Raw genomic sequence first — 15,046 nt, 5'->3', positions numbered from 1 at the left:
GAAAAGCCAGACAAGCCGTATGTCCACTCTGCCGCCGTTTCCGTTACCGTGTGTGCTTCCTGTCATAGTTTTGAAATGTCCCTTTGGCATCGCTACCACACGCTACTATAGCACGACTGTGAGAGAGAGCCATGATTTCTTCCGTGCTTTGGTAATATGAAAGCAGAGGCCCTTTATCGGGTACCTTAGGCAACATGCACTGTGGCATCATGTTTGTTGGTAGTATCAATGTCAGACGATGCAGAGATCTGTATTTCGCGATTACTGCGTGGTAGTGTTCAGTGCATAGTTGCACTGCATTCCTGGCAATTAGACTGTTTGACTTTATTCCCTAAGAAATATGGATGATGCATGCATTACCCTGCAGCTACATTTCAACCTTATCTCCCGCAGCATGCCCATGTGACAGGAGCTTTTTTTTTACCAACCTATATTCTGAGACTTCTTTAGGCGCCATACAGTCAACTGCCGATTTTTCCGACATGCTTGAAAATTCGGACTCTTTCTCGGCACCATCAAAAGCCCCCTAGACATCAATGTATAAGAACGTCTGAAATTTCGGACGCTGAAACTGTCCGGCGTCCAATTTTTCGGACTTTCTGCTCAAATTTAAGTCCTCAAGGGCATCAAAGCCCCCACCTCTCCTGCATCTGTCGCTTCGTAGGTTTGAACCAGTGCTTTCGTGAGTCGATCTGTTTGCGGCTGTAGCAGTGTCCAAAAGTCAGCTTTTCCGCAATGCAAGCAGACCGAAAACCGAAAGGGCCACTATCATGGCGCAGTGCGGCTATGTCTTTACGGATAAGAACCGGAAATGCACGGAGGCGGGATGGCAGCAGGCGGCAAACGCGCCAGTACGACTTAATCGCTGACATCCCTTTATGATAAGCATCTTCAGCAAACTGCTCAGTAGTGCATGTGGCCTAGCATAGTTGTAGGCATACTGCACGCTTTTAGTAGTCGACAACCCAAACACGTCGCCCTTCATGCCGCCTCTTTGTGCAAGAAGTGCGGCGCGCAGACGCGTTGCTTTCATGAAAGAAAGTAGCTCGCCATCGCGGCGCCCGTGTGCAGTCAGGAACGAAGTGGGCATCACGAACAGTTTCATGACAAATGTCTGCGTACGGTAAGGGAAGCACCCCGGCAGTGCCGGCGTCAGCAGCGATGTGCTGCACACAACTAGGAACGTAATTTAGCCGTAATTTATTCTGCGCTTTGCTGGTATTCGCAGCGCTCATCACGAGACACAAATCTGCAAATGGCAGTTGGCATGTAGTTAAGAAGGGTTCGTGGCAGATATCGAATGTATTCACGAGAGCCTGGGCGCGCACCAAAATGCCTGATAAGTGTACTGGGAGGCATTGATGCCATATCGGATGTGGCTGTGGCAATTTGACCGTTTCAGCGGAATAAAAAAGCATGAATTCATTTTTTCGGACTGCCTGACTTTTTGGACGATTTCAAGCTCCCTAAAGAGTCTGAAAAATCGGACGTTGACTGTATACAGTACTTTCGTGTTCTACAGATGGACACTAGGACAAGCATCAAGAATGCCACCTTATTTAAACAATATTTAAATGTTTGGAAGAAGAAATGGCTTTGTGGAAGCATTACATTGAATCTTGCCACCTCTAATTCCAAGTGAGAGGCCCTCTCACTTACCACTTACAGATGTCTTGTAATGATGTGTAGAGAGTGAGTGCTCACATTAAGACCACGTCGAGCAGTTAGCAAGATAATTTGTCGTGTGCCAGAACCTTTTTCAATGTGCTGCAGCTTGGCAATATTCAGTTTCATTATTTCAAAAGAGCGTTCGCAACATTTTAACACTACACACATATTTGATATTCAATACAATATTCGGAAACAGGTTTTTGCATTATTTCTATTCTAAATTATGAATGTTCACACACCCCTACTGTCGTGATACTGCTTGCTGATGCACAGTGCAACTGTATCGAGTAGCAAATTTGGTACGAAATTACAAACGACACGCAAATAGGAACAAGCACACCCACAAACTTCCAAAGGCTCATCATTAAAATTCTTCAATCTTGCAGCCGGAAGTTTGCTTTTTTGTGTGTGCATGTCGTATGTTGATGTTTCAGCGGAGAAACAATGAACTAAAGCAGGAACAAAGAAAACAATAGGAACCACAATGGTGAAAGATGTCCAACAAAGTCTCAAGTCATTCTTCCTTTCACAGCAGCTTTTCCATCCAGAGCTCACATCAGGCAAAAGCACCCATAAAAACTTGCCAGAATAATGGTGCAGTGTTCCCAACCTCTACACTGCTTGCTCAACTACAATGGTGGGGAAAACACCAAACAAAAGAAGCTACACTGCTCTGTTTGTTCTCGTATCATGTTCTGTTCAGCAATCTACAAAGATGTGCAGATGCCAAGAGAACTGGGTATGAATGTGATTCAGCAAAATCAAAACTCAGTAATATTATATACATAAAAGGAAAAAGATATGTTCAATGTCAGAGATGGATCAACTGACGCAAGAGATGCTATGTAAAATGTGACAATCACAGGCGATAGATCAGTTGTTGCGGCTTGTGGAATTACTAAGGCATTGTAAGCATGGCGACTGCTTTCTAATGGCACATTTCGATATATATCAACGTGTGTCCATACAAAACACACACCTAGAGGGAACGGACTGAACAAGGATTTGTTGCCAACAAAGCAAAGATCACATGCATTACCTCAAGCTATCAATTCCACCCAACCTACAAGCTAACTTTCAGTAAAAGCACACTGTAACATTTGCAAGCAAAGTTTTGCATCACTTTCAAAGAACGGTGGGAAGTGCACTACAGTGGCACTGCCAGCTAAGTAAGTAAGTATCGGAGGCCTCGAGGCTTCATTTCGCGTCATCACACGCAATGAAATCTGTGGCATGATCTTGTACACATTCCGTAATAGAATATTCATCCTCGCCACACACAACCGTGGCGTTCATGTGGCAGTCAACGTCACTAATGTCACAGTCACGTGCAGTGAGGACGAACGGACAATCATGGAATTCGTGCAAGGCCGCACCCCTGAGGTCAGCGACACTCGCGCCTCCTTAAACTATAAGCTGCCTCAGTTATCGCACATCACAGTCGCAGAATGCACTATGTAAGCGTACAGCATCACTTGGACGAGGTACCAGAGAAATCTGCCGTGCCTGTTGCATGCTGGCTGTACGGTGCAGCAACAGTGGAGAGTAAGCAGCTGCACCAATACAATGAAGTCACCAGATGCGTTCGATGGCCAAAGCAAAGGGAGAAGAAGAGAGAGCACGGCCCGAGTATGTAGAGGCAACTAGGGCCCGTCACGCCAGCACTCCCAGTGCTCCCGTAAGAGTACACTGAAACCTCAATATAACGAACACGGATGTAACGAAATATAGGTTATAACGAAGTAAATGAAGAATAGTCTTGCAATATATACAGTGTTAGGAATATACGTTTACGGTCGAACTCCGCTTCAACGAAATTTCCGGCACAATGAAAAATTCTCCGTTCCCCGTCAACAGTCCATAGGAGTCAATGCATAAATATGCTCGCCACAACGAACACTTTTTCAGCTGCCGTTCCGCTTCAACGAAAATTGACGATGCCATTCCGGGCTCAGAAATTTAATTTACTGTGCAATAAGCACAATCTCGGATATTTTGATGCATTTTAGAACATAAAGATACGAATTCAATGTCTAAATCGCGTGTTGGCACCACCAGAAACCGCCGCTGTTGACTGAACATGGGGGCCGCCATTCCTTGATAGCAACGGCGACCAGACAGCCCTGCTTTCACAACTGGCTTGAGTTGCTTCTTAGTCTCAGACAGTCCGAAGCCAAAGCTCAGTTGTCCACGCTGGGGTGCAATCGCGGAACGATTCCTTTCCTGTTGCCTTTCCAATGCTTTTTGTGCTTTTCGCACTTCGCTAGTGGTCAGAGCGACGGTACATATGCGTTATCGACGTGAGCAGCCCTGGGGTACAATCACGGAACGATGCCTTTTCCAGTGCCAATGCTTTTCGTACTTTTCGCGCTTGGCCAATGCGACCTGTGGTCGGAGCAACAATTCGTCCGCGTTATCAACGGGATCAGCCAGCTGCGAGTGGTGGATAAGAATAGCATAGAATAAGGCGTAAGTCATCGCTCCGCGATAGCACGCCTGCATCTCACCGTTGTCGGCGAATAGCTAGTGTTAGCTTATTAGTGCAACTGTGCAGTTCGTGTCGCGCGCCCGTGCCTATGTTTGGCTTGTTCGCGGAAGCCGTTGTGTCTGCGTGCTTTTCAACGTGGCGTCGCTATGCATAAATGAGAATCGCGTCGTGACGCTGCTGGGGACGCAAAGGAAGCAGCAGACACTTTTTGAATTTTGGAAATAAATGTTTCTCTCTTCTACTAGCTCATGTCAGCCATATTTTTTTCAATTTCACTACAACGAAATGTTCACTTCAATGAACATTTTTCCGAGCACCGTCAATTTCGTTGTAGCAGGGTTTGACTGTATAATGAATTTTCAGATATAACGAAGTTATTTTCGCATAAGATGTAACTTTGTTATAATGAGATTTGAGTGTACTTCAAAAATAATGCTGAGTAATGTCACTCTAGGTTACAAAGGCAGTTTAGCCGTTGAGTGTCTGTCAAAAGAATGAGTACTGCCAAGGTGTACCGGACATTTCAGTACTTGCTGAGAATCACCTGTCCCAGTAAAATAAGCAGTGCAGCGCCATGTGAGTCTATTATGAAGTTGCAGTTCGCAAATGTTTCTCGGCCTAAAAGAAAGTTACGTACCACTCAATATTATAATCCAATACCTAATCCGTATTAAATCAATGATGTATTAATAAACCTTTTTCATACTTTCCACGTTAAGTTTGATTGAACATCATGTACTTTGTCCAGTAACCAAGAAAAGTAATTTTCATCAACCATTTTCAATCAATGAAGTCCACATACTATCACGCTCAGTACCAGTTGCCATGGTACATGGCATAAGGCGAGTTGCCTTATGCCATGTACCATGGTAACGTGGTGACACGGAGTAACGAACACTGTGGTAGAGGCAAGGACAAAGGCGAGTGATACAGCATGTCAACTGTGCGAAAAAGACGCACATTCACTGTGCTGTGTATGGCCTTCTTTTTGCGCCCCGCCGTTGGGCATGCTATCTGCAGACGAGCAGTGCACCACAAAGGACAAGTCAGCTGTGGCATTGTACAACTTGCCTCTGCCATCGTTTTAGCTGCATTGTTCATTTATATTTGCTACACTAGTTCGTTTACGACTGAGAGGATGCCGTTGTGACAGGGGCCGCTAAAGCGCAAACAGTGATCCCTCAGCGGAAGGGTCCGCCCAGATATCCGAGCAGACGACGCGGCAGGGAAGGAACAGCGTGGTCACCACGTGCCTTGGGTCGAGGCGGAGGCGGCACCTTGCTCCGTGTCGGGATGGCCGGTGACCGCGGAGGGGGTGCACTGACCACCGTGGGGGCCAGGGGCGGTCCACTAGTTGTGTCCATCTGCTCGTCCGGCGGGGAAGGCACCACTCCACCATTCGTCCGGCCGCTGCCTCCCCCGCTACTCGTTACCAACGGCGACGGGCTGAAGCCAAAGTGTGGCTGGGGACGCTTTGACACTGGGCTGCAGAGCAGGCACATTTAAGCCTCAATGTAATGAAGTAAGTAAAATCCACATTTCATTGTATCAATTTTGTTTTAAATTATTCAACTCTACATGAAAAATACATGCAAACTTGTTTTTTTATGCAGACAGGAACAGGAAAGATCCCCAGATAATAGGGCAGCCTGAAAGAACAATTTGCATTAAATATACCTGAAGTATTTATGCAAGTTGACAGCTAGTGACCACTCGTGCTTTACCACTTATAGCACCACTCAAGTCCTTATCCCAGCAGCCATAATTATTTGCTTTAGCTCAGCAGCACCTGGCAACTCTGCACTCAGTATATGTATGGAATGACCACATTGATGCATTGTTTTTGCTTTCTTCCGAAGCATTGTTAGGCTCGAGCCAACATTTATTTAATGAAGCTTCCCACATCGAAGCTAATACAGAACGAAGGACGCCTCACAATAAGCTTAGGAATCTGCATATTGAAGCTTGCCTAAATGATGAGGGTAGAAAGTCTAGTCAGTGCCAAGTGTAAACTTAGTGCTGGCGATAGCTCTTAGCTGTTTTTGAATGGGCAGAATCAAGCTGCAAGAATTCTTTCTGTGCACAAGGATGGTACATTCAACGCATGATTTTTATGAAGTGTGAGATGAAGATCTAAAAACTGCAGTTTGTCAATATTATGAACCTCACGGGTAAATTTGAGTCCTTGTCCAAGTGCTTTAGAAGTGCATAAAACATCTGTAACACACTCAGGCTAGGCCCTATCCTGCTGCTTCCTTTAAACTGAAAAATAATCTACATATGGTACGAGAAGCCAAGTATCGGAATAATTAAATTCCATTTCAAGTGCGCGTGTGACCGTGTTTATTCTATGGTCAGTGTCCTGTCTCGCGCCTAAAAGCATTCCTAGCTATAGTCTGATACAACTTAAGAAGTCCGGAAAGGCCCCGCCCAGCTGACCGTAGCACAGCAGAGGATCATCTCCGCGACTGAACAAATAGTCGCGCCCATGCACTCGCCAATGTTCGCCGAAAGCGGGGTCATCGGCTGTCCGGCTCATGACGTCAGTCTGGAGTGTGAGCCCATTGGTGCAGGCTTGTACGCATCTGCCTTTGAGGAGAAAATGCCGCGGACTTTTAAAGTTGTATCCCACTATAAGCACCAACTAGCCAAACGGAAGACATTACTAAGTAACCACAGGTGTCACCCAAAGTGGCACATCAAATATGGCACAGCAACCACAATTCCTCAGGGTTCGTACAGGTTTCAAAGGAGAAAATTCAAGGATATTCAAGGACTTTCAAGGCCCTATAGGAGGATTTTCAAGGCCCTCTTCGAGAGGTAATTTTTTTTCCCATGTCGAAGATCTTGAAACAGTGCTCTCAAAAGGTCTGACATTTATTGCACAAAGAAAAATACATGTCGCAATACAAATCTGCTTGTATTGCACACAATAAAAAATAAAGATATGTTTACCAAATATCACAACATAAATTGCTTCAAATGCACAAAAATCTTCAGGAAGCAGCTCCTTATAGCTGCCCACTTATATATATCACAATGCAATTCTGCTTGTATTGCACGCAATAGAAATAAATAAAGATAGCTTCATCAAATCTCACAATGCAAATTGCTTCAAATGCACAAAGCACCTAGCGGCTGCCCACTTCAGGCGAGCTCCAGAAGCTTTTGCTGAATTTGGACGTTGAGCGAGTGTAGCTCACCAGTCTTCTCCTTTGCCGTCTTCCTCAAGCTATTTGACTTGACAATGTGTGCCACATCGTTTGCTGCCTCTGCTTTTTCCGCATAGGCATCTGCAGAAGCCATAAGGTCATCAATTGTCAATTCTAGCCTTTTTTTCTTTCTTTTCATTCCATCGAGCTCTTCCTCAATGCATTGTTTTTTCCTCTGCTTTGAAGCTTCAAGGTTTTGCTTCTTCTCGGCTTCTAAGTATGCTCCATACTTGTGTCTAGCAGCTGACACTGCCATCCTCAGTTCCCTGGTGATTGGAACCTGCAGAACACCACCTTCCTTCTCAACCGCATCACACACAACCCGCTGTGAAACATAGGAAAGGTCCTTGAGATTCTCCACGCACACCTGTCGGTTCACACTGAATCCACGTTCAACTGTGGCCTGGCCGTGACTGAGGACAAGCAAAAGTTTTACGATGGTCCATAACTCGGAGTAGCTTGAACTAAATTTCAAGAGGTCAGGGTAGAACTCATCCAGCCTATCAACACTCTTGTCATATTGTCTAAGCTTATGTTTCTGCTCGTGCAGAAGCTCCGTGTACTCGGCCAGCACAGTGTCTCGAAAGTGTTCAGCTATTCTACCCGCAGCGATGAGGGTATCCAACACTTTTCTAAAACCTGTAAGGCATTCGTCGGGCTTTGAACACATCTGTCGCGGGTCCAGTGAAGAAAGGCCCCTAACAAATACAATCTTCAAGGGGCTTCGCTCTAGGACTTTCTTTGTGGCACTGATCAAAAACTGTTTACATTCCGGAACTGAAACACATCCCTTGAGCTTACCCGAGAATTCTTGATAATTTGCTCGGCTTTGTAGCCTATATCCACCTTTTCAAGTGGAATATGATTCTCAACATTATCAACATCGACCTTCAGCAGGCCAACGATTCCTTTGGCAGAGAGGATCGAACATTTCAAAAACTTCATCAGCAGCTTCCTGAGAACAGTTTCTAAATCCTTTGCAAGAAAAAAAGCCATTGGCTTGTCTGTTTGGTACTCTACCAGAAAAAGCTTGAGTGCCATTGCCACACATAACGCAAAATTCAACTTTGCTGGCAGCAAAGCATCACAGCTGAACTCAAACAAGTTGTTGAATGAGGCACACTTCGGCAGATTAACTTCTTTCTTTCTACCAGCCTCAATGTACTTTTTGATGTCAGACCACACCACCAATGCTCTCTCAATGACAGGGACATTCTCCAACCACCTGTGGGCAACAAACTTGAGAGGAAAAGTGCACTGGCCTGTAACTGACGAAAAGTCTTCTCTCCGTGCTGGGGCATCTTCAAAAAGTGTGCTTAGACTAGACAGCAGGCAATCAAGTCCCCATTTAGTAGCTGAAACTCCTGCTCTATACGCGTTGTGCACTGTGTGAAGTCCGCAAGTGCCTAAGTCCACACACTGAACTTGGTAATGTTCTTGCAAGTGCTCTTGGAGGCCCTTAAAGAACTTCAGATTGACATTGGGACCGTCCATGGATATCTGAAGAATCTTTGCCAGGGGCAATGGCTCAAGCGAGCTTAGCAACTTTTCCTGAATGTCATTCGCTGTAGAATGTCCCAGAAAAACGGAGGTATAATATCTTGTCGTCACCTTCTGGGCGGAGTCCCAACACCTCACGTGCACATCCATTTGCTTACTGTGCAGACAGTCATTTGCCGACTCATGGAAAAGTACGACGAAGAATTCACACTGTTCTATCTCTCGCTGCAAGGCCGAAAGAAAGAAAGGCCTGAGTCCATGACATGTCACATATGCGCATTTCTTTTCACCACAAGAAAACGCCTTCGCCACTTCACTGTCCGGAAACATGCGTCGAAATAACTCCCCTGCTTGGGATGACGACCGGTACGAGAAGTGGGATGTGACGACTTTCAAAGTCCAAAGAATTTCTGCGTCAGTGACAAGCTCGTGCGTTTTAGAAGCATCATTTAAGCTTGGCGACTGCAACGGAGACGCTGTAGTGGACTGCTCTGTCGGAACAGGCGTCAGGTAGCTTTTCAACGCACTCCCTTGCCCCATCTTGATTGCGCCAATATGCTTGGCACTTTTCATGTGACTTTTTAAAGCGGATTCACCCATGGCAGTCACATCAAAAGTTTTGCCGCAAAGCTTGCACTTAGCCCGATGCGGATTCGTCGTGTCAGGTGCAATCCAGTGCTTGTAGTCGTCATGGTGGAGCCACGTAGTCTGAAATTTGCTTTTTCCAGGCATTGTTTAACATATCAACACATCACTTGCACCCCTTGTACTAACACGTAGAAGGCACGCTCATTCCAAAAAGCGCTGGTAGCACAAGGACACGACTAGGTTAAAGCCCGCGCACAAACGCGGACGCCGCGTTGGACTAGTTGGACGGAGACAATGGACATGCGATAGCGATGGGGCGACTGCGCTCGCAGCCGTTACTACTTCTGCTAGCGCCGGTAGTGACGTTTTAAGCCACTGACACGAAGTCTACATTGAACGCTGCCTCCGAAACTCGCACCAAGTCCAATGTTGCCAGCGGCCTAACGAGATTCGGCTAAATAGGTATAAAAATTGGTACGGTTTCCTGCCGCATTTTAGAACTCAAACAAAAGACAAAAGTTGAGCAACTAAAACCATTTTCATGATGACAAATACCAATTCAAACTTAGCATTCAACAAATTCAAGGTTTTTCAAGGACTGGTCCGAAATTCAAGGTTTTTAAGGGCCTTGAAAACACACTTTCGATTTTCAAGGGTATTCAAGGGTTTCAAGGACCTGTGCGCACCCTGTTCCTATTGTGCGACATTGCTAAAAACATTCAAATTATTCAGTCTGAAATCATTCAACAGTAATTACTAGGCTTGTGTGAATATCACTTGTGGGGATTGAGGCTTGCCCGTCGCCATTGCGCTGGTTTTCGCCTATTTCTGCCATCCCCACGTCCGATCATGCCGTTCCTCTCCTCCACCGTCTTACGGCGCTGGGCGAGCGGGGAGTGACGTTAACCTCCTCTCTCCCGGCGCCGGACCTCAACGGGGGGCGCTGCGCTCGAGTTTCGCGTCTCGCGAGACGTTTCGTGCGGCGGAAGGGGGAGACCCTCTCTGGACCTCGTAGGGTAAGCACGTATTTTCTCTCCCGTCCGTCGGCTCCTCGTTTGGGCTCGCTCGGACGGAACTCGCTAACGGTGCCTTGCGCCAGCGGCAAGCGCTTACCTTACGTTGTCCTCTTTCCGAACGCTAGGCTGAAGAGCGGTGCGGTGCATTCGCGCGTGGTCTTACTACGCCAAAGCCATACCTATCGAAGCCAACACGAGCGGAGTTGCCCTCACTCGAGCGATCAGGCCCTGTGGTCGCGGATCGTAAGAATACGCAGCATAGTTGCGAGGGACCCGTTTTCCCTTAGCGGCGTGTCGCCGTGAGCCCGTTGCCCGCGGAGACGTGCTAGCGGCACCCTTTGTGTTGTATTTTCGCCCGTGGCGTGGTGAAGCCTGTTTGCTTCTCCCGCCGCCTTTGGGAGCGGGCGTTGTACGGCGTTTTGTGGTGTTGCCGCAGGCAATAAACTGTTGCGGATCTTGAGAGCAGTACTGTGTACTTGTCGCGTTGCGCTCGGCGCCTTTGCGCTCGAACGTACGTGTGCAGCGGCACGCTAGTTCACGCGAGGCGACGGCAAACGCGGCCCTGTGGCTCGCTAAGTCCGAACCCACGCTAGTGGCCGTACTCCTGTGAGGTACGTGCACACTACACACTTTATAGGTTCAAAGCAGAGTCAAAGCGAATGGTAATTAGTATCGAATAATTGAAGCGAATTTGAATAGCAGCAGGGTCAGTACTTTCTAAGCAAAAAAAATTCGGTATTAGGGGAGTACTTAGGCCATGCAACTATAATAGTCATCTACCTCCCATGCTCTTCTTGTGTTAATCACCAAGGTCCTGGCACTTCCCGGTCAGGAACGGCATCCGCGCTATCAGCGTGACATAGCATTCTGGATAGGCAAGTGGCGAGAACAGTTTTCAAGAAAGCACAAGCAAGCCGGCTGATGATTCGTAGCAGTAATACTCCCCAAATACTTTACTTTTTCTTACAGTGTAGTAGTCGGGTGCAAGTTACAGGCTGTAAGACACATAAATACACGCTTCTGAACTTAGGGCAGCAAATCCAAAGCATCCCTTTGGAATCTACATATAGCAAAGCTACTTCACCCAATGCTCTCATGTGCATGACACAACATGTCTTACCAAGCCTCTGCCAGCCTTCTCTCTGTAGCTATGCATGATGTTCACGACCATTTCTGAGTGAACTTGTCTAAGAGTCTTTCCTTAGCTACAAAATAATGGGAAGTGCAGTCTGGAAGCGATTTAAGAAATATCTCATGCATATTTTATAAAACTGGCATACTCTTTTACCGAGGTTATTTCCATGGCGGAAATGATGCCGGTAAATTCTTGCTTAGCGGGGCATAGAACAATTCAGTGTTTAAAAAAAGTCAGTTTCGCCGCAACGGCGAAGCAATGAATGCGATAGCAAGAAAAACGGCGCGTGATGGACGCGCTGCAACTACCGCACGTCCATCACTACCCGGCAGCTACTAGACAGTTTTAATTCCATGTACGTAGGGACTTCACGTACGCAAATGTGAAAAGTACACGTACGTTACAAGCATGACATCTGAAACGCTTTTAGCGGCACGTACGCGACGCGCGGTGAGCGCTACCACGTAGCTTCATCTTCTGGGAATCATGAACACTGCGGTAGCTTGTTCGAGCGCCCGCGCGAGCAGACAGCGGAAGGGCAAGGTTCTCCCTGCGCAAATATTAGAAGAAGCGAGAGAGCTGGCCGACGCCTTTAAGTGCGCCCGTCGCGCTCCTAGCGCCATCTCGCTGGTAATGAAGAAACGCTTATAAGCGCCTGCCATCTCTGAGAACTGAAAACGGTAATTGGCGTGTATATAACGCTTGCCGTTAGCTACCTGAGCGATCTGCGCTTTGTGGAGTAGTGCTTAGCGCACCGCACTGCGAAGTGAGAGGTCGCTGGTTCGATTCCGTGCTTCGGAAGCATTTCTCTGATTTATTTTTCTTTGGGATATTGATGTATATATATATATATATACTTATACATATATGCAGCATAACGGCGGCGACAGTGACGGCGACGGCAGAAACCAGCCAAGACTGTCCATATAATTGCTATTGCAATAAAAATGAATACTACAAGGAGCGGGTAATGTGCAACCTCCCTCCTGCGGTGTGGTTTTGTAGCCATGCGAATAACGGCTCTAAAGGTGGTTTCACGGCAGGGCAGATTGCACTGCCGCGAAATTGCCTTTTCACACCGCTTATATGTGGAACAATACGCATATGCATTTGTTTTGACTATTCAAAAAGCTAAAGCCCAGTCTTGCTGTTATGCATCACTGAAGGGGGAATTCACAAGAGGGAAGAAAGCAAGACTCCATCTTCCCATCTAATAAGACGATGACACTGTGGACTGTTCAGCTGATGTGCCCACCTGAAAGGGGTCCGAGGGCTGTTGGTGAGTTTGCGTGGCGAGCGTGCCTTGATCACCATGGGCCGATGGAGCTCCTCTAGCACAGAGGGGGCCACATATGTGAAGCCCTGCACAGCATGAGAGACAAACAACAGAGACAACAGACTGTACCTTTCTGTTGCACCAGTGAAACTTACAGGGATTTACAGAAATTTACATGCCACGACACACACCAAGGGCTGCTGTCAAAAGCTTCTTGGGTCTGTTGCGAGAAAGTCATGGCATCAGCCATGTATGCATATAAAGGCTCTACTGGGCTTTGTGACAAGCTATGTATGCTTGGGACATTGATTAATGGTGCACTTGACTCAAGTCACAATGCAAAAGTTTTTACAAATGCTCAGTCATGATGCTGAAAAGTTGCCTACATGTTCAATATATATAGCGGATGGGATGTATAAGAGAGGTGGATAAAAGAAAGTGACAGGACAAGAAAGCGTGCACCTTGCTTCAGACACTGCATGCTTGACATCACAACTGTCGACACACAGTTCCGTGAGCACGCTGGCATGCAGCCAAAGTTTTCCAAAAATACAGGCAACCGTTTAAAAAAAAATAAATAAACTCCGTTTTCAGAACCAGGGTGTCGGAACGAAATGTTTTTCGTTTCGGTTTTAGTTTCGTTCCACCGCAAAAAGTTCCGTTCCGTTTCTGTTCCGGAACGAAAAAAAAAATGTTCCGTAACGGTTCGTAACGGTTTTTTTATTGGAAAAATTTGAAGTTAAAGTAATCATAACGAACATTGGATTTGTGATGTAGATACTTGCCCTCCTCTTAGGAAAGTGGGACAAGGGTAAAATACGTTCTTCAGAGGAGCGGAAGTAACTGTACCATGAATTTCTACCAACTAGCACAAACCAGTATTAATTTCAAAGTCATAGTATTTATTTTCTCAAAAGACAAATACGAATTTTTTAGTGGGCTCAATGCTTTGTGTCAAGGGAGTGAGCACGATCTCAGAAGCAGCACGTCATTGAGTGTGCTCTCTGATGTGCGAGACCGCTATTCTGATAAAGAGATCTCCAGGCCTGCGCGATACATGCCGCACAGTCACAGCGAAAGCTGGAAGAGCGGACTTTGTAGAGCCCGCTGGAGAGTCTCTTGGGGCAACTAATACAAGTGCACATGCAAGGTACCCACTACGCCATAAATCATTCCAATTCTTCTGAAGTAGAGAAGTTCCCACTATGCCATTTTTCGTCATTCTTCGGAGTCTCGTGGTACACGCTACACATATGTAAGGCATTATGTGCACTTTGTGCTGTGACTGATGATGATAAAGAATTATGACTGAGCACTTTGCAGTAGGTAGGCAGCAGTGTGGCGGAATGGGTGCCTCCATTCCATTTCAATTCCATTGCGGGGAATTGCAACTTGCCGCAATTCCATTCCTTTCAATTCCTCGGAATGAAAAAACTTAGCCCATTTGCACTCTGGGAATGGCCGGGAAGTTTAGTTCCATCAATGTAATTCCTCCACGTAAGAAAGGCATCTTGATAGTTTTATCGAGTTAAGAATGAACGACCCATAAAGCGGATGCCATAAGATGCATTAAGAACTGCAAGAGTACGCAAAACAGGTTACCAAGGTCGAGGGATAGTAGCTTGGTTACATATCTCGTGCAGCACAACCACCCTTCTAATTCCCATGGGGGCAGTTCTCCCGCTACCTATAGTATTTGCATGGTCAGCATGTTTTAACGAATGGTGGTGTTTTAATATTGGTTATGCTTAAAGGGGCCCTGCGACACTTTTGCGACTGCCTTATTTAGCACCGCAAATGCGTGTAGTTATGAATGCCGAGACGAACGCAAAAAGAATTATGCAAATTGGTGCATGCAAAGTGAAGTTATTAGTCCTCAAAGTTCAAAACTGAAGCAGACGACGACGAGAAACGTTTTTTTCGGATTTCACTCTCCCGCTGACGTCAAAGACCGGTTCCAATCACCGCGCGCGTCTTATAAAGACATACCGGAAATGTCACCTCATGGTGGCCTTCACACAGTACATCGCTACACCTCTTTTCGACGGCGTTGTTACCATGCTTACGACAAACCACGTCCGTCAGCTAGCAGACGCTCCCATGATTTGTCGTGTAGTGCACAAAATGAGTCTGGAAGACATAACAGACCTCGAGTGAGAG

General features: G+C 46.4%; 1 protein-coding gene across 4 annotated transcripts in view; it reads right to left on the bottom strand.

The window, feature by feature from the left end:
• LOC119391088 (ribosomal protein S6 kinase beta-1) overlaps positions 1-15,046 on the bottom strand; it is a 109,255-nt gene that overhangs the window by 22,360 nt on the left and 71,849 nt on the right. For 2 of the 4 annotated variants that reach the window (XM_049415042.1, XM_049415040.1), the window contains exons 14-15: positions 12,866-12,972; positions 5,413-5,644 (exon numbers count right to left, since the gene is read on the bottom strand). In XM_049415042.1, coding sequence (XP_049270999.1) covers positions 5,413-5,644; positions 12,866-12,972 — 339 coding nt within the window. Of the gene's footprint in view, positions 1-5,044; positions 5,645-12,865; positions 12,973-15,046 lie in introns of those variants that run through there. The other 2 variants (XM_037658767.2, XM_049415039.1) reach the window with 2 other exon arrangements.

The sequence above is a fragment of the Rhipicephalus sanguineus genome, chromosome 4, assembly GCF_013339695.2.
Source record: "Rhipicephalus sanguineus isolate Rsan-2018 chromosome 4, BIME_Rsan_1.4, whole genome shotgun sequence".
NCBI lineage: Eukaryota > Metazoa > Arthropoda > Arachnida > Ixodida > Ixodidae > Rhipicephalus > Rhipicephalus sanguineus.
The sequence above is the reverse complement of the archived record's forward strand: the minus strand, read 5'-3'. Positions and strand labels throughout refer to the sequence as shown.